Below are 16,796 nucleotides of genomic sequence, written 5' to 3'. Positions count from 1 at the left end.
GGAACATACAAGGCAAAGAGAGCTAAAGAAAAAAGAAGGAAGAGAGAAAGAGGGAGAGCGAGTTCTTATAGAAAATTGGAATCTCGCTTAGGGCGCTCGTGCCACAGCTACTAGCGTATCCCGTGACTTGACCCAGAACTGCCATATACAGACTAGCGTTGCACAACTCCCAGACTTCACCTTCTCTCTGAGCACGCCCCTTCGTGGTGCCTGACGATGAATTTGTTGCCTGATGGGATTCTGCACTTCTGCCGAAGCAGTGCACGAGCAGGTCTATGTTTCCAGTATCCGGCTTGATCCTCTATTCCAGGATTGAGGTTGCGTCCACGGGTACAAGACTGAGCCGGCTACTAACATTCTTGACAGTGTATACAATGCCGAAGCTGAGGTCAAAGCCGCGACGGATCCGCTTGCGACGTTGTACTTGGCTACGAGAGCGAAGTTTGGTTCCCAATGACGTCCGGCCTGTATGATAAATAGCGCTCATGGGATGGGGTCTAGACTCCACTACGACGTGCAGATATAGTAACATACACAACAACGTCTAGATCAAGGAAGACCCGGTCTTCGTTATCGAAAAAAAGCATGAATGAAACAATGGTTCAAGATGCCCAGTCATCCATGAACGACTTGTTCGGTGAAACTTAGGGTGGGGCAATACGGTCCGCAAGGATTTATATCGCTCACCAAGGATGACGAAGGATTGTCTTCGAGAATGCATGAGGTTGTGGGTAACACTATTTGTCCAGGTAACAGCTGTTGATATGTTTGTATTGCTTGCATTCCTCCCGGTTCAAGAATAGAGATCATGTGTCTCATGCCTAGTGCTCGTCTACCTCTTTCTGTGCATTCTGCTGCCGGGCCGACTACCTCCCATGGGCCACGCAGGTTATGTGGCTAGAAGCCAATCTGAGCAGCTCGTAGCTCCTGTCATCGAATATGCACTTTTCGACATCTCCGCCCTGTCATACGAAGAACCGACATTTGTGCACCCATGATGGGTATCGTATGTGTCCATCCTACTTCCGTTATCAAACGCTCTTGGAATGCGTCAACTCGCTATGCGTCCCATCTGTTACTCCAATGAATGCTTGCGTCTCGAATCATGCCCATTTCATATCAAATCAACTCCGCGTCCCCACTCTCCACAGCCTGCCTCACACTCCTCCACCGTACAACCCAAACATCTCCCCTCTTCATCTCAAACTCCGTATCCGTCCCCTCCACCGTGATGAAGCCCACATCTCTCACAGCTCTTACAAACACCGCACTGTCAACATCCGGCGCATCAATCATGCTAACACCACCAGCCGTATCATCAAGCCGCTGCAGCGCAGGCGGGAACTGGCCCAGAAACGAGGACTTGTAGTGTGCAGCCAGTAGCGCCTGATGGGCTCGTAGGTACTGTGTTTCCGACGTCGACAGCTTTGCCAGGACGTCTGGCGTATTGAGGATATGATACGGATGCGCGTCGATCTATGGGTTCATTTCACCATACAGTCAGCTACCGATTCCTCTCACGCCATGCCTCGCAAGTCCAAAGACTCAACTCACCTTCTTCAACCTCGCCCTCAACAAGCCCCGGACCAAAAACTTCCACCGCTCCAACTCAGTCTGCACAACAATCAGACGAAACTTCTCCTTGTCCGCCCCTCCCGTCGCCGCGCCACCCAGCCCGTCCGCGCCGCCCGCCATGCCATCCTCCACGCTCCGCACCTGCTCCGATATTCTTGCCAGGACGCGGTCGAGCAAAGGGGTGGGATACGGGAGGAGCTCGGGCGCGACGCGTTCGGCAACCCAGGCGCGTGTCAGCGCGTGCAGGTCGCGTGTTCCTGGAGCGATGAGGGCGGCGGAGGAGACTTCGGCGAGGATGTCGTCAATGTCCATGGTGTGACTACCGAGAGCGTCATTGAGGGGTAAGGGTCAGGTCATGGAAGAAGGGCGGTTCTTGGTAGTGTTCAATGGTTCGGAGCCTGGGGTTTGGAATGGAAAGTTTCTTTCTACGGAACGGTGCGGTCGGGAGACGCGCATGGTGGGGGTGGGGCATGGCGGGGCATCGGCAAATGACCTAACCAGGCCAGGACTTGGCTGAGTCGTGTGCCGCAGTCAAGAACTCTCTAGGTTCAGATCTAATCAAAACGCAAGGCACAAGTCTTTATTCGTTCCAGATGAGCAATTTCACCACTGGCCACGTAACCGCATTCAAACAAACAGTAGTTGTGTAAGTTGTAATGTCATGTATCTTAAAGGTATTATTATGAAGTTGCCGCTACCTCCGCTGGAGATAGTAGCTCGCCTCATATGTGTATCGGAATGAACGTGAGACCCTCTTGGGTGCCACAAGAATGTTTGAATCGGTAGCAATCCATTGCTCCAAAGAATTGTCGGCGTATAGCCGGGGGAATAAAACAAAAGAGAAATAGTGCCCAATGACAGCCAAACGCCAAACGATGATGGAACGCCTGTAAAATGCAGCGCTTAATACGAGACTTGCCTACGTGCGCCTTGTCGATGCGTCTGCCACGATGTGCCTGATAGAATGGAGCTGTCTTCTAGCAGCTGTTTGGTACTGTTACTGGCTGCAAAGCAGCTGTCGTCGGTCGGATTTGAGCGACTGAAAGGCCGTCCAGGTCGAACGCGACCCTGGTTTGTTGGACTATCTTGGGAGTGGTCTTCACCAAAGGCAAAGGTTTGGGCGCGGTGGAGTTTGTTGCGATGGCGGAGCTTATTCATGCCCTTTTCACAGGCTGTTTCGTGCCCCTTGGAGTCCATCTTGGTGTAGCATTGCGGGAAACACCGTTCCCTATTCAAAGTGAAGAATGAGCTGTAACCGCCATCTAAGATATAGACCTCAGGATATGAGAGATGTGGATATCGATTTTCATTGACCATACGGTCTTTGGCTCGTATCGACTTGGCCCTGCTTCCCATTAGCATATAATAAGACGTGTGACACATGATAGAGACGTACATGAGAGGTGCACGATGCGCAGAGTATTCGCAATGAAAGATCAACAAGGATCTAGAAGAGCCATCTGAGCTGTCCGTTTCGAACAAGTTTTGTAAAAGTTGGTCTTTCTCGCAAAAGTTCACCGCACCATCGATATGACCGCCTTCGTATTCATATTCAAACCGGCAATCAATGACCATCTGTTTCTGAAAGTTTCCACTATATTTTCCATTGAGAACCTCTACCAAGGTCTCTCCGGTAATCCTAGGGAGACTGTCAGGTTCATCGGGTGGGATGAAGTGAGGTAATGCCAGGCCGGGGGAGTCGTCGACATCCATGACGGACTGGAGTGAGCTAGGTTTGTATTCCTCCTTATCTTGCTTCATGATATCAGCGGGGTTTTCAAACATGCTCAACGATCTTCGGAACTTGGTAGGCCGTCTCGAAGGGGGACCGGCTGTTGGTTTCCGAATGGCACCATCATACGGTGATGAAGAACCTCTAGCAGGCTGGAAGGGCTGCGGGAGAGGGCGCTGTCTTCTAGTGGCAAGTACGTTTGGGCTATTTTGAAACCATGATCCTCCACCTTCCCGCGGTGGTGACTCGGCAAAGAGTGAATCAGGCAGAGCAGCCCCTTGAGCACGACCTTGCATTTGCGATCCAAAGTTGAGCAGACTATCTTTGTTCGAAATCTCCTTCTCTCTCAGTGCAGTTGTAGTGGTAGATAGATTCTTTGCTCGGGCAAGCGAGGGTCGAAGCGCGAATGGTTTTCTCTTCCTTGAAACACAATTAGATACAAAGCTCCATCCATTCTAATGTTCACTCACTCCTGTGCAGACACCGGACGAGCAGGGAATTCGAATGCAGGTCTGTCCGGTGCTGTCAATGGTGATAGCATGTCCTCATCGTGGCTCGTGAGGTCCAGGGATGACGACTGGGGCGGAAGTTGAGTGATGATGGAGAAGGGAGCTTTGTGTGGTAGCGGCGAGATGTCCATGAGATCTGCGGATGGGGAAGAAAGGATCGGGGGAGTGACTCCGCCTTCCCATTGAACGGGGGGTGTTATCGTTCCTGCCACTGAAGCCATATTGTAAGCCTTAGACTCCCAACAGTTCAGAGTAGCAAGTATCCTACCAGGAGTTACATGGTTTGTTATCAGATTCGAGGTGAAAAGCGACCGTCGAGGTGTAGCGAATTGAGGACTATAGAAATTATTAATCTTGGCTGCGCGGCTCGGAGAATAATTATAAATAGTCACCTTTGGTCAATATGGAAGTTTGACGACAGATCTGCAGCTAAGCTTGCTGCTGGAGATGAACCTCGGACAGGCGTTACGGTAAAGTAGTCGAAGCTGGTCTTTGGCGGACATTTGAACTGTAGATTTGTAGCGAAGCTCGTGGGGAGGTCTCGTCGAGAGGGCCAATTCGAAGGATGCTGGGGCGGCCGCATGGCAGCCAACGGCGATGAAAACTCCATGATTGCTCAAGACCCTTCCTTCCAGTACGTCGTAACGTACCGATGGTCCAGTCAAGTCTCGACGGTAACGAAAGTGCTCGTACGTGGAAGCTTTAGTTGTGGGGAGGCGTGCTGTCGAGCTCTGGTAATACTGCAGCTAATCAGGATGGCGGAATCGAGGAACGGAGGTCCAATAGGGCGTAAGACTGAGGAGTAAGATGCTGGAGGAAAGCTGGAATACGTTTGAGAGTCGGCGAGGTCGTCAGTCGAGCATCTGGTGTGACAGAGCTGGTGGAGTCGTGGTATATGACGAGAGGGGGGGTGTGGTTCTGGTCCAGGTCCTTCCTTCTTCCTTGCTTGCAATTGCCAATGGCTGATGTTCCAAGCCAGACAGACAAGCGAACCCAAGAGACCAGGCGAGAAGGTGGACGAGGACGACGACGAAGCAATAAGCTTATAGAGGAGGAAAACGAGGTTAGAAAGGGTTTTTGGAGGACCCAAAGAGGTCTCCAGGACAACATCAGGAAGCCAAACGCGGGCACAGCACGGCGACGAGAAGAAGCTCGGAGCCAGACAGGGCAGAGGGCAGGTTTGCGAGCTTGACTTGAGTGCTAGTCTATATTGGGACTAGTGGTAGGCAGTTAAAGAGGTAGTGGGATGGTTAGCAAACTTGAAAGTCTGGTAAATGGTAGCTTGGCTCAATCGTGCTGCAGCGACTAATGCTCGCTTGTCCCCAGTCAACACCCATATCCCCCCCCCTTACCCCTACACCCCCCCCCCTCTCACACCTCCGAAAGCAGGCAGTCAGGTCAGTTTAGTCAGTCAGTCAAGTGAGTGAGTGAGTGAGCAATGAGCACACTGCCCTGGCTGGTTGCAATGGCGCGCATGGGGCCGGGCTGAGGAAGCGTGCATGACGCTTCCGTCGCTATGCCCTCTTACTGGCTATATTCCCCTGGCCGACCGGCTGCATTACGCCCTCTCGATTCCTCTTCATCAATCGATCGATCAAGGCGTCTTGTAGCACTTATATTTCTTTGCGGGATACTCTACCTAATTTTGATTCCGATATCGGGGCTCTTCGTTACTGCCCTGAAACTTCTATTTACATAGCTAATCTTACAAACTATAGTTATTCTCGGTTGAAAATCTAGGAAGATTCGGTAAGACAGTATGGAGGTATAGAGATGGAGAGGACAGCCGTGCACATACAGGGGACTAAACGAGGGAGGCCATTCGTGTAGATGACGACGAATCCGATGAACACGACGGCGACGACGACCATGCTGATCAACGACATGACATTGACGTGATTAGCGACAGATGCAAATGCAGGAGTTACGGCCGGTGCCCGGCAAGGCTTCTACGCTTGCGACCTTTGTCCATCCTCACCGCCCTTACAACCCTTATCTACCGAGTCATCCATCGTATCTTTCTCATCTACAGTTCTCCCCATCATTCATCCCACTACTCCCCATACCCGCCGTCGCAGTAGGATCATCCGGACCACCCGGATCTACAAGATCGACGCGATCGCCAGTGTCAAACTGTTAGGTGCAGGTGCCAAGTGCCAACGCAGCATGGTACAGCGCTGCAGAGTACCAGTACCACTAGGCCTGCAGGATGATCCGTAGTAAAGTGTAGCACAGGACTAGTATAGTGGTGGCCGTGATGCATATATAGCTGCAGTACGGGACGTAGCCGGACAGGACGGCACTATATATGTCTGCAGTGCAACATCGGGGGTTAATACGCGAGGACGGTGCATGGATACGGGAATGTAGGTGCTGCGGTTACGGAGGTGCAGCGGTTACGGAGGTGCAGCTGGGGTCAGGAGATCAGATGGAGACGGAGTACCACTCCGATGCACCTACATGAGTGACAATGCCGCTAAAGAAGGGGAATGAGGACGCTCGAAACGTCATATCATGACACGTCGCGGCATCTGGAGAGGAAATGTAGAGGACGGACACGCTAGGGAGGGCGGATAAGCACGAGGACGAGGCTCGGGACGTCATACATAACTAGCTACAGATAACTATAGATATAGCTGCACATAACTACTGCGACGTATTCCAGAGGAAGAGAGCTGGGAAAGATGTGAACAGACACACAGACAGACGTATGCACACCCGCACGCATGTGTGACACATAGGCTGGTAGACGGGTATTATCAGGATCAAGACTGGATGCAGATACAGACGACTACCGCAAAGTGCTGGCAGGGTGGCGTACAACCAGACAGATAGGCAGTGCATAGTAGACAGATTGACGCATGTACGAATCGGATACAGATGTGTGCGCAGGCTACGCATTAGTGGTGGCTTTTGTTACTAGCTGCACTAAGACTGGTTTGTATAGGGCATCATGTCCTCGTCTCAGTGGAGGGAGGTGAAGGTGTGTAGTGTATGGTTGTTAGATGGATGACAGGGGCTTAACGTTGGTGTGTGCGGACAGGACAGGACAGGACAGGACAGGATAGGGTCTTGTTGCTATAGACTGACGCAGCATGTGCCTTTCGATGCTGAGAATACATTGCTAGTGAATCGGTGTTGCGATATATCGCTGTACCTTATCTACCGTGGTGGTAGTTGCGGCTAGGATGTCTTTGCCAACAATTGCTATTTGTTCATGAGACTCTAGGCTAGGATGGTGTATGTATGGCCAATGGTGCGACAGCGATGTAGGGAGGAGCATGTCACGGTTTTCATGCACATTGATCTTTGGTATGAGCATATATGCAAGTCGAAAGGTAGGAGAAAACCTATCAGATTCGCATTCTCACGTTCTCAAACTTCGTCTGCCCACACATCATACCCAAACGTACCCCTCATGTTGACGAACCGCGTATGCCTCCCTTTTGCTACCCCCTCCACCGCCTCAAAATCTTCCGCGCTTAGTTCCGGAATCTCCCAATTACTCCGTATCCGTGCCGGTGTCGAGCTTTTCGGGAGCACCACATATCCCCTCTTCAGACCCCACGCCAGCAGAATCTGCGCAAGTGAGTTCCCACTGCGCTCGGCTACTGCATTCAGTGTTGGGTCAGTCCGCACCTTCTCACCGGTACTTGGAACCTGATTTTGAGATCCCAAAGGAGAGTATGCAGCTGGAAGGATGTCATTCTGCAAACAGAATGTGACGAGCGCGTCATTTGGAAGAAAAGGGTGTATTTCGATCTGATTGACAGCAGGTTTAATGGCTGCGAATGAGAGCAGTTGTTTCAGGCCTTCGATGGTCCAATTAGATACGCCAATGGCGCGTGTTCTGCCAGATTTCGCCAATTCTTCCATGGCGCGCCATGTTGGCTTTGGGTTCTCAGTCAGAGTCTTTTTGATGATATACTTGCCATCGGTGCCTAGTTTGGGCATATGACTTCCGTCGGATTCAGCGGCGATGGGCCAGTGGACAAGAAAAAGGTCGATGTAGTCGGTTTTCAATTTCTTGAGAGAGTCTTCAAAGGACCATTTGACTTCGTCAGGCTCGTGGAGATGATTCCATACTTTTGTGCAGATAAAGATATCAGATCGTTTGACGTCAGAGTTCGTTTGTAGAAAGTCTCGCACGGCGTCACCGACTTCATGTTCGTTTTGATAGAACCATGCACAGTCTAGATGTCGATATCCGGTCTTCAAAGCCTCAGTAACCGCTGTGTAGGTTTCACCTTTGGCTCCCTCATTCGCAAATGTACCGAATCCAACTGCTGGTAGCTCGACGCCATTATTCAAGGTATACACCTTGCTGTTTGCGGCTGCGCTTCTTCCTCCCATGGTGTTAATTCGTGAGATTCGTGCTAGATAGTGTTAAGCCTTCAAGGACCCGGAAAATTGAAGGGCTGTCAGGGTCCGCTCTTTCGACGCATATACTGTTGTTTAATAGAGGGAATCCTTCGTTAGGCTGTTCTGAGATTGCATCATTGTGCACCCTGTCCGTTCCGACTCACGCCATCTCAACAAAAGCACAACCACCAAATGCCGAATTAGCAGGATCAACGGCGCATAAGAATTCGCAAATCATACCCACAGCTGTGGACACACGCGTTTGGTAGTGGCGGTGATCGTCATGTTATGTGGGTCGTACTCGAGTCGGGGGCACAGCCAACGAAAGATACGAAACATCAACCCACTTTCGATGTCATTACTAGTCGCTGTGTCTGTAGCTGCGGCCGAGATCTTGTAGCATCGTGTGTCCTACTCGCACTACTCGCACTGCTGATCCTGCGGGTGTGTGGCTACCAGTAAGTGCATCAAGGACATGCTTTGATAGTAAGCACCGAAAGGACTGGACCCTGATAATGGAGCGAGCCAGTGACAGGCGCAGAAAGACGAGCCCACAACACCAGGTGGACATGCCCCTGACATACATCCGAGACGAGAGCTTGTGTTATGTGATGTAATGTTGATGATGTCGCCGTGCATGCTGATAGCTTGTGGATTCTGCGTGTTTCGTCATCCGGAAACGTCCGGCAAGAGGTTGGTGTGGATGTGGATGCTGAACGAGGACATCAAAGATGATCAGATCTTGTCCGTAGATGTCGGTGTCGAGAGAGTATATAGAGAGATAATCCTGGCCATGAACACTCCTCATTTACACCCTACTCCACTCTGCTGTGTAATCTGCAGATTTCTGATCTTCCTGACTTAACACAGTCTTTGATTTGCAACACCCCTTTCACCCCAGATGATCGCGATGCCTGCCTTCCACGATACTACTTTCGCGGTGCAGGCTCCGCTGTCCGCACTCAAGTCTTGCGACAATCGTCATGGAAACTCGCTTAACATTTCCAGTGACGGCGGCGATCATGAGCACTCGGTCGAAATTCCGGCCACGCGGAGTTCTATTTCTGATGCATCACAGTACATGCACAATCTGAGCGTATCTCCATCAACGAAAGATCGTCGTGGTTCCCGGAACTCCCTTGGCACTTCACTGCCCATTCCCCGTTCGAAACGCCAGTCGAGATTGTCGTCCGTTCATTACCCTGATGGCCACATCCTCACGAAGGCTGGAACCAAGATTGTCCAGCCATGTCGCGACATCATCGCAGCACAACTTCAGGATCTATCTGGTGATAAAGTCAAGGCTGCCAAAAATATGGCGTTTGTCTTCGATATCGATGGTGTGTTGGTCCATGGTGACCGTCTCATTCCAGAAGGGAAGCGTGCTCTCGAGATATTGAACGGTGATAACGAACTTGGTATAAAGATACCTCACATCTTCCTTACTAACGGCTCGGGGAAGCCCGAAAAGCCCCGCGTCGACCAGCTGTCGAAAATTCTGAATTCACCCATCTCCACAGACCAGTTTATCCAGTCTCACACACCCATGCGTGCTCTTGCAGAGTACTACAATACCGTTCTCGTCGTGGGAGGTGAAGGGTACAAATGTCGGGAAGTGGCCGAGCAATACGGCTTCAATGACATCGTGGTCCCAAACGATATCATTGCGTGGGATCCTACAATTGCACCATACCGTGTCTTTACTGACGCAGAGCGTGCGACGTCGCGGCCTCGTGACTTCTCACAGGTCAATATCGAAGCCATCATGGTATTCTCCGACAGTCGTGATTACGCCACGGACATGCAGATCATTATGGACCTGTTGCGGTCGGAGAAGGGCCGATTCGGAACTGTGGCAAAGGATCCTGACTCTCAACGGATCCCAATATACTTCTCGCAGGGCGATATGTTGTGTCCCACCGAGCATCCCATACCCCGCATGTCACAAGGCACATTTCGCATTGGCCTTGAAGCCATGTACAAAGCCTTGACCGGCGTCGACCTTGAGCGTACTGTGTATGGTAAGCCTGAGCTTGCGACATACAAATATGCCGACGAGGTCATGGCAAGTTGGATGGAGCAAATCCACGGCGACGAGTGCTTGCCATCTAATATTTACATGGTTGGCGATAACCCGGCATCCGATATCGTTGGCGGAAACATGTATGGTTGGAACACCTGTCTGGTGCGAACTGGTGTGTTCCAGGGCGGTGACAATGATGAAGTAAACCCAGCCAACTTTGGTGTATTCGAAAATGTGCTAGAGGTGGTGACCACTGCCATCAAGAAGGAGCTGGGTTCTGATTTCAAGTGCAAATTCGACGAGTCGATCAATCCAGTCTTGCATGGAACAGGTGTTTCGGCCATTGTCTAGTCGTCTTTTTACGGGCTGGAGTGCGCGGCGTTTTTGAATATATCTGTTTAACAACGACTGCATTTGTCTTCTTTATTTCCGAAATGTGTCGAAATCGATACTTATCCATGATTAATAGCATAGTAATCATGAGTATTTGTTCAATGATTTAAGAGTCGAGAATGACTTTAGTATCAAATCTTGACACTAGTACATATGGTTCGTGTTTCATAAGACACAATGGCTTGCCCGCAGTCGACAAACCGAAGCTGAAGGATTTGGCGATATTGTCAAGTCAGTATCCCATGCGGACTAGAAGGATGCTAGTTGATCTCAGATGTCAGAATCCAGCTCTAGGCGATAATTCCGTGATAGTGAGCCATTGCATCGGACTACGATGATCGCCTGATCGAGTTGGTGTTTGAGGACGAGCGCAGGCGACAAGTGAAATGACAGAGAAGTAGCTACGGTAAAATACTGCACTACTGTGATAAAGACGGAATGGGAAGACTTTCTCGGGAGGTAGCTTGACTGTACATAAATCAGAGCACGAGTGTAGTTCTAGTAGGGTGTTTTATACGAAAACACTACACGAGCTGGGCAAGAGGAGATGGGTGACTTTGTAAATGAGGGAGAGATGGAAATGAGCGGAGTGAATATAAGGATAGTCCATGAACTTTCGTGTTGTGTCGTAGTGGAGAGAAACCTACGTGTTGATGAAGAATGCAAAGTGAAAGTGACGTTCCAACCCCGGCCTTAATAAGGACCGAATCACCGAGACGCGTCCAAGTTCGGGGGTATGGATGAGTCGTGCTCAGATAAATCCGTTTGTCCATAGTTACATGAGAAAGCTTGGCAGTTGGTTTACCTATTACCGCCGAATTATCCCTCTATAATTATAAATACTACTATATACTAATTTTATATAACCCTAAGGATATATCTATACTCTTTTTATTACTTTATACTATCTATAATATCTCTAAAACTATAGAAAAAGAGTAAAGAGAGTAGATTCTATAGAGAGATACTTAGGTCTAGCTAGCTATATACTCCTATATTTTAAAAGCGCTCTAGAAGGATAGAGAGAGAATATTAAAGATCTTTAGTATTATATATTAGTTATACTAGCTTTCTTCTATTATATATTATAGTTTTATATATTATAAAGGGATAATATGGTAGTAAGAGGTAAAAATATCGTTTATACTATGGTTCGTGTGCGCGCGAGACATGCGTGCACCGGCTGCCAAGCTTTCTCATGTAACTATGGATAAACGGATCTAGCGTGTTCTGATATCCGTCACATGGCCCCGCAAAAAAAGTCATGGACAATTCAGCAGCCTCTGCATCAACGTCGGTTTATCAATGAGGTTCAGCCTCAAACAATGTTGAAACGCAAACGCTCTGATTCGCTCAGCGGTGACGACGATGCCGTCAGCTTCTCCGAAGAAAGCTCTAGCTCACCGCCACCAAGGCAAAGCCTACGAACAGTACGGGCGGAGAGCAAACTCCAAACCGGTATTGCCAACGTGCACAAAGCCTTGAAGCTCGCTGCAGGGCTCGAGAGACAGAAACTGGGGCGGCGACGAAAGGAAGCGACCGAAAAGGGAGATGCGAAATTGAAGGAGCGCTTAGATGCTGAGTACATCGCGTGCAAAGTAAGGCTGTCCACAATATGCCATCTCCTTGGCTAATGCACCAGACTCTGAGCCTGCGAGATGTGGCTCAAATACATCTATGTAAAGTTCTGAACAAGATCAAGTCTATTTCGGCCAATCCTGCTCGACCACCTCTCCTCGATGCACCTTCGAAGACCTTCGGGTCAGAAACTGCGACCTTGAACGTAGCGGCACGGCTCTATAAAGCCGATCCTGTTAAGAAGGCGGTATCGCATGCAATTGAAGATCTGGTGAAGTCCCTCGGTCCGGTGGAGGATATTTCCAAAAAGGATGACCGTCGATACACCTCCGACACAGGGAATGGCGACGAGGAATGGTCTGGGATCTCGAGCAGCGAGAATGGTTCCGACATGCAGATAAATCGGCATAAGGATCTGGTGGCATCTGATGATGGTGAACGCGATGAATGTTTTCGAGGCATCCGAGACAAAGCAACAAGACCCGGTATAACGAAATCAGCTTTCATGCCAACATTGACAATGGGAGGCTATTGGTCGGGATCAGAATCAGAAGCTGAGGATCTAGAGGAAGATCTCGCTCCGAAGAAAAATCGACGTGGTCAGCGAGCAAGACAACAACTAGCTGAAAAGAAATTTGGACAGCAAGCGAAGCATCTTCAAAAGAAATCAAAAGACGAAAGAAATGCGGGCTGGGACCCAAAGAAGGGTGCCCAGTTAACAGGTGATGACCGGTCGCGGAGCCGAGGGGCCAGAATTTCAAACAAGAGCAAAGAAAGATTTCGTCCAGCGGTCTCGACGGGCGCAAATTCGGCACCATTAAAAGCTACGAAACTGAAAACGAGGGATGACACAGGCCCTGTGCATCCGTCTTGGGAGGCTGCTAAGAAGGCAAAAGAGCAGGCACAGACTGCACAGTTCTCTGGGAAGAAAATCACGTTTGATTGAAGTATGTCCTTTCCCGGGAGATCCTGAGATGCCGTGGACCATTTCCGCGGTCTCTTTGATAGAAAGACAACGATGAAGAATACTTGTGCGTCCTTTAGACCACATCTAAAGGTACTGATAAGTGAACCTCCCAGATGACGTCCGTTAATGTGTAGCTATCATTAGTACTTGACTGAGAGAGAGAAAATGGCACCCTCGGCATTGCCCATTCCTCCACAGCTCTAGCCAAACTTGCCCTATAAACAGCTGCAAGAGCGATCTCTCCAAATCGTCACACAACGTGCGATCGTCGCGTAAATCGCGGTCTACGGTTCATACACACTCCTATGAGGCTCCGACGTCGGGCCACAACCTGTTCAATAATCGGGAGCTTCCTGTCCTTCTATGAATATTCCAAAGGATCCCGCAGTACCATGAGATGCTTAAAAGATCATGAAAGCTTTGCTTCAATCAAACTTACTGGTGCGAATGCAACGTAAAAGGAGTGCACAGGCAGATCTGCAGAGCTTAAGCTACTCTCTTCCAATTCTCCTCGGCAAGTATGTGGGTGAGCTGAGCAATGGCAAATCCAGACAACGTGGGGATCTTCGTGTAGGACCTTTGAGTACCTAGCTCCAGTAAGGAAGTAATTCTTTCTAGTCTCCAGCATTCTCCGCAAATTTACAATTGATATCGCCTTAATACTCCCGAGCGTCTCTTCAAGAACCTACTACATAGCCAGCGACACGCAAATCACGCCTTCCTCGACCACTTCACACCCCAGCGAAAGTGTCTTCAATATGACCACCTCACCACCAACAACTCATCACGCTCACGTATCTCTCCTAAATCCACTCCACAAACTGCTGCTATATGTCACCTAGCGCAATCTCCTCAATACGTCACACAGCACTAAAAACGCCAATACCCATGTCTCTTCTCCATTCCTAGGCACATTTATCACCATGTCGAGCACATTATCTTGCTCTCATTCGAGAGGAGCCGTGAGGTTTCTCAGGACTTCCATTCCGACCTATTGTACAGACACGAATCTAGGATCTTCAAAGTAGTCCAGCGGTACTAGGGCAAGATAACAAACATCCCTTCGTAAGTGTACTTTCTCGCTCCTCCGCAGAATATGGTGAACCTTGACATCAAGCATGGTCACGTTAATTGCCCTAAAGACAAGACATGGTTCATGACCAGACAACATTACTTAGTTTCACTTGTTCAATCATCAATTTGTCAAAACAAAGTATCCAATTCTTCGACACCAACAATATATTCCCTAACACAAATTTCGTCATCTGGAGCGGCATAATACTCCACTGATCATTGTCTGACCTCGTGTCGGGAAAAGAACAGCTGTGATGCTCGCAAAAACTTCATTGAAGGCGTGAAACATGTTTTGGTTGAGGCTGGCAATATCGATGTCTTCATCAATTGTCGACTAGCATGATAGTTCCTGTGAGCGGAGGCTGTAAAGCATTTTCTGCGCTCAACTACCTGTGAAGGTTCTTGAAAAGCTTTTCATTGGTATACGCGCAATTAGGCTTCGTGACTCAATGTTATGTTCTTACTGACGAACACGTAATTTGAATGAGTATAATCGTACCAGAAATCAAACATCTCGTCTCTGACGTTCTACTTTTAACTGCCGTCGCTTTTCAGATATTAAACCTCTTCGACAATGGTATTCCTTTCGAGGCCGTAATGTTGACAATACCAGGTGAGGGATAAAAGCTTTCATGCCGAAATTGTCTCATGTCTCAGGTCAAACGCTACGTGTCGCCAAGAGCTATGGATTGCTAGGAAGCAGGGACTGGCTTCACAATCTTGTCATCTCGATATATTTTTTAAGACTTGAAATATATTTCTTAGATGTTTAATAGTTGTAGGAAGTGGAAAATTTATCCCTGTTTTGATATAATAGCTCCACAGAACCGTATTTAATTCCTGAGTAGCGTTTAATCATAATTAATACCAGCGCGTCGGAGCTCGGCGATCCGTCTGTATTCTAATGGATCTACGATTTTCCGTGACTAATGGATTACTGTCCAGGTCTTCCTCTGTTGGTCACTTTTCGGCAAGTCGTTTTCACTGGCCTCAACTACTGTCTGTGCTCATGTCTCGACGCGTTTTCTATCACGCGCAAGCAACCTTGCGACGCTATTCAATGTTTCCGGCTTCTCTATTGCGGATCAACTCCGGATCATTCTACAAGCAGTTCGACTTTGAACGGTGCGATCATCGCTGTAATGAACTTGAATCGAAAGCTGCGAGTCCGGTGACCTGGGCGCGGCTCCCATGTATGTTGCAAGGGATTGTTATCTGGTATGTCTGCTGATTGGAAAGTGTCCGATGGAATCGTGTTGCTTCCCAATACATTCACAATGCAGGAAATCATTAGAACCGCTATGGATAACTATGATCTTGATATTGAAGAAGGATCTGATGTCGATCGTCCATACATTTTTACCGTGCCAAAGGGCAAGTCTCTCCTCGAGTTCTCGTTTGGTCAGTATGCTAATATCCTTGCCAGGAACCCTGGTTCCAGACACACTTGCATTATACAGGAATAATATTGCGCACTTTTCTCTCAAGCCAGCACGACCTATGCCAAATGACGGTTTGTCATACCCCTCAGCGGTACTCTTTCTTACTAACTGAACGACAGCCTATGTGGAGATACTATCGAAATTTTACACAGAGCATGCTCTGAAGGAAGACGCCGACGAATGGCTTAGTAGCCACAGCTTTCAAAATGCAGTTTCGGACGAAAACGAATCTAAGTGGATGATGGACTGAACACCATTGGACTTGATGTGAATCGATTCTGGAATTGCACGAGGCTGGGATGGACGATCGACTAATAGGAATAATTATGCTCGAAATGATTGTACCGCCAGTCCTCTCTCTAGACCGACTTGTTCAGACGCGTGATAAGACGCTTCTGCAGGATCGGAACCCGCGCTAGCAAGGGCGAAGTATAATGGCTCTCCTCTGCAATTTGTCTACGAGATTCACCCGCTCTGGTCGGCATTCTGTAAGCAGAATGATTCCACCGATCTATACGAGTAGCTCATGGCTAGCCGCGCCGCTCTGCATACCTGTGCATCTAGGATGTGATAGCTACAAGGTTTGTATGGGAGCGAGCGGAAGGTCCGCAATGTCCCTGTAAATACTGCTGCTGCGACCAGCTGAAGGAGAATAGCGTCTAGTCGCGAGGGAGCAAGGATGGGGTGTATTGAACAGTCAGAAGTCGGGCCTCACGCGGTCTGGTCTCTATGGATGAATTTTTAAATCTGGGTACCGCCCTACCTGAACGATTACTTTCTTGAGATACAGATTTCAGAGAGGTAGCCCGTGCGAAAAGTACATAAGTATCTTTCCTTTCTCTTCTTTCTTAAGATTTCAATTCACTTATTATTAGCTAGACTTAAGTATCCAAAAGTTATATCCATGGAAAAATTATCCTATCTTACTCTATTAACTCATATATCTATATACATATTATGACATATAGGCTATTATAAAAAGGTATAGAAATCTAATAAATCTCGGGGGGTTCAGGGGAATATACGCATTTACGCGCGCCAAGAGTGTCAGCTTTTAGGGCAATGAATTAATTTGAAAATTTCAACCCGGGATCAAGCGTGTTCAACGCGACTCAAGATCCTGCATTCGTGAAAACAACAC

At 48.8% G+C, this 16,796-nt stretch overlaps 6 protein-coding genes across 6 annotated transcripts; 3 read left to right on the top strand and 3 right to left on the bottom strand.

The window, feature by feature from the left end:
- Nucleotides 1-729: 729 nt before the first annotated feature.
- Nucleotides 730-1,977, bottom strand: EJ05DRAFT_540432 (GINS complex, Sld5 component). The gene is made up of 2 exons (XM_033749605.1): nucleotides 1,555-1,977; nucleotides 730-1,476 (listed from the first exon to the last, which is right to left on the bottom strand). Exons 1-2 carry the CDS (start codon nucleotides 1,885-1,887, stop codon nucleotides 1,120-1,122), a joined length of 690 nt encoding a protein of 229 aa, XP_033598230.1. The 5' UTR covers nucleotides 1,888-1,977; the 3' UTR covers nucleotides 730-1,119.
- A 374-nt stretch (nucleotides 1,978-2,351) lies between these two features.
- On the bottom strand, nucleotides 2,352-4,568 carry EJ05DRAFT_114866 (Rhodanese-like protein). Its single transcript, XM_033739027.1, has 4 exons — nucleotides 4,209-4,568; nucleotides 3,778-4,152; nucleotides 2,972-3,727; nucleotides 2,352-2,920 (listed from the first exon to the last, which is right to left on the bottom strand). Exons 1-4 carry the CDS (start codon nucleotides 4,424-4,426, stop codon nucleotides 2,479-2,481), a joined length of 1,791 nt encoding a protein of 596 aa, XP_033598229.1. The 5' UTR covers nucleotides 4,427-4,568; the 3' UTR covers nucleotides 2,352-2,478.
- A 2,386-nt stretch (nucleotides 4,569-6,954) lies between these two features.
- On the bottom strand, nucleotides 6,955-8,354 carry EJ05DRAFT_114819 (Aldo/keto reductase). The gene has a single exon (XM_033739025.1). The coding sequence runs from the start codon at nucleotides 8,167-8,169 to the stop codon at nucleotides 7,192-7,194; it is 978 nt and encodes a 325-aa protein (XP_033598228.1). The 5' UTR covers nucleotides 8,170-8,354; the 3' UTR covers nucleotides 6,955-7,191.
- A 567-nt stretch (nucleotides 8,355-8,921) lies between these two features.
- Nucleotides 8,922-10,822, top strand: EJ05DRAFT_114836 (HAD-superfamily hydrolase). Its single transcript, XM_033739026.1, has one exon. It carries the CDS (start codon nucleotides 9,080-9,082, stop codon nucleotides 10,550-10,552), a length of 1,473 nt encoding a protein of 490 aa, XP_033598227.1. The 5' UTR covers nucleotides 8,922-9,079; the 3' UTR covers nucleotides 10,553-10,822.
- A 1,023-nt stretch (nucleotides 10,823-11,845) lies between these two features.
- EJ05DRAFT_114772 (Bud-site selection protein) lies at nucleotides 11,846-13,333 on the top strand. The gene is made up of 2 exons (XM_033739024.1): nucleotides 11,846-12,192; nucleotides 12,237-13,333. Exons 1-2 carry the CDS (start codon nucleotides 11,920-11,922, stop codon nucleotides 13,116-13,118), a joined length of 1,155 nt encoding a protein of 384 aa, XP_033598226.1. The 5' UTR covers nucleotides 11,846-11,919; the 3' UTR covers nucleotides 13,119-13,333.
- A 1,940-nt stretch (nucleotides 13,334-15,273) lies between these two features.
- On the top strand, nucleotides 15,274-15,905 carry EJ05DRAFT_503226 (uncharacterized protein; the record flags this gene model as incomplete). The annotated part of the gene is made up of 4 exons (XM_033747393.1): nucleotides 15,274-15,406; nucleotides 15,453-15,614; nucleotides 15,640-15,726; nucleotides 15,775-15,905. 4 exons carry the CDS (start codon nucleotides 15,274-15,276, stop codon nucleotides 15,903-15,905), a joined length of 513 nt encoding a protein of 170 aa, XP_033598225.1.
- Between the last annotated feature and the right edge of the window lie 891 nt (nucleotides 15,906-16,796).

The sequence above is a fragment of the Pseudovirgaria hyperparasitica genome, assembly GCF_010093815.1.
Source record: "Pseudovirgaria hyperparasitica strain CBS 121739 unplaced genomic scaffold EJ05scaffold_13, whole genome shotgun sequence".
In the NCBI taxonomy this organism is placed as follows: domain Eukaryota; kingdom Fungi; phylum Ascomycota; class Dothideomycetes; order Acrospermales; family Acrospermaceae; genus Pseudovirgaria; species Pseudovirgaria hyperparasitica.
This window is presented reverse-complemented; position numbering and strand designations above follow the sequence as displayed.

Bases quoted from the DNA above. Each gene is read 5' to 3' on its own strand.
- EJ05DRAFT_114772 (XM_033739024.1), top strand. From the start codon at position 11,920: ATGTTGAAACGCAAACGCTCTGATTCGCTCAGCGGTGACGACGATGCC. The intron at 12,193-12,236 runs GTAAGGCTGTCC...CTAATGCACCAG, and splicing joins CTGAGTACATCGCGTGCAAA to ACTCTGAGCCTGCGAGATGT.
- EJ05DRAFT_114866 (XM_033739027.1), bottom strand. From the start codon at position 4,426: ATGGAGTTTTCATCGCCGTTGGCTGCCATGCGGCCGCCCCAGCATCCT. The intron at 4,153-4,208 runs GTGACTATTTAT...TAATTTCTATAG, and splicing joins AACTTCCATATTGACCAAAG to TCCTCAATTCGCTACACCTC. The intron at 3,728-3,777 runs GTGAGTGAACAT...TTGTGTTTCAAG, and splicing joins CGTCCGGTGTCTGCACAGGA to GAAGAGAAAACCATTCGCGC.
- EJ05DRAFT_114836 (XM_033739026.1), top strand. From the start codon at position 9,080: ATGATCGCGATGCCTGCCTTCCACGATACTACTTTCGCGGTGCAGGCT.
- EJ05DRAFT_114819 (XM_033739025.1), bottom strand. From the start codon at position 8,169: ATGGGAGGAAGAAGCGCAGCCGCAAACAGCAAGGTGTATACCTTGAAT.
- EJ05DRAFT_540432 (XM_033749605.1), bottom strand. From the start codon at position 1,887: ATGGACATTGACGACATCCTCGCCGAAGTCTCCTCCGCCGCCCTCATC. The intron at 1,477-1,554 runs GTGAGTTGAGTC...ATGAACCCATAG, and splicing joins TGAGGGCGAGGTTGAAGAAG to ATCGACGCGCATCCGTATCA.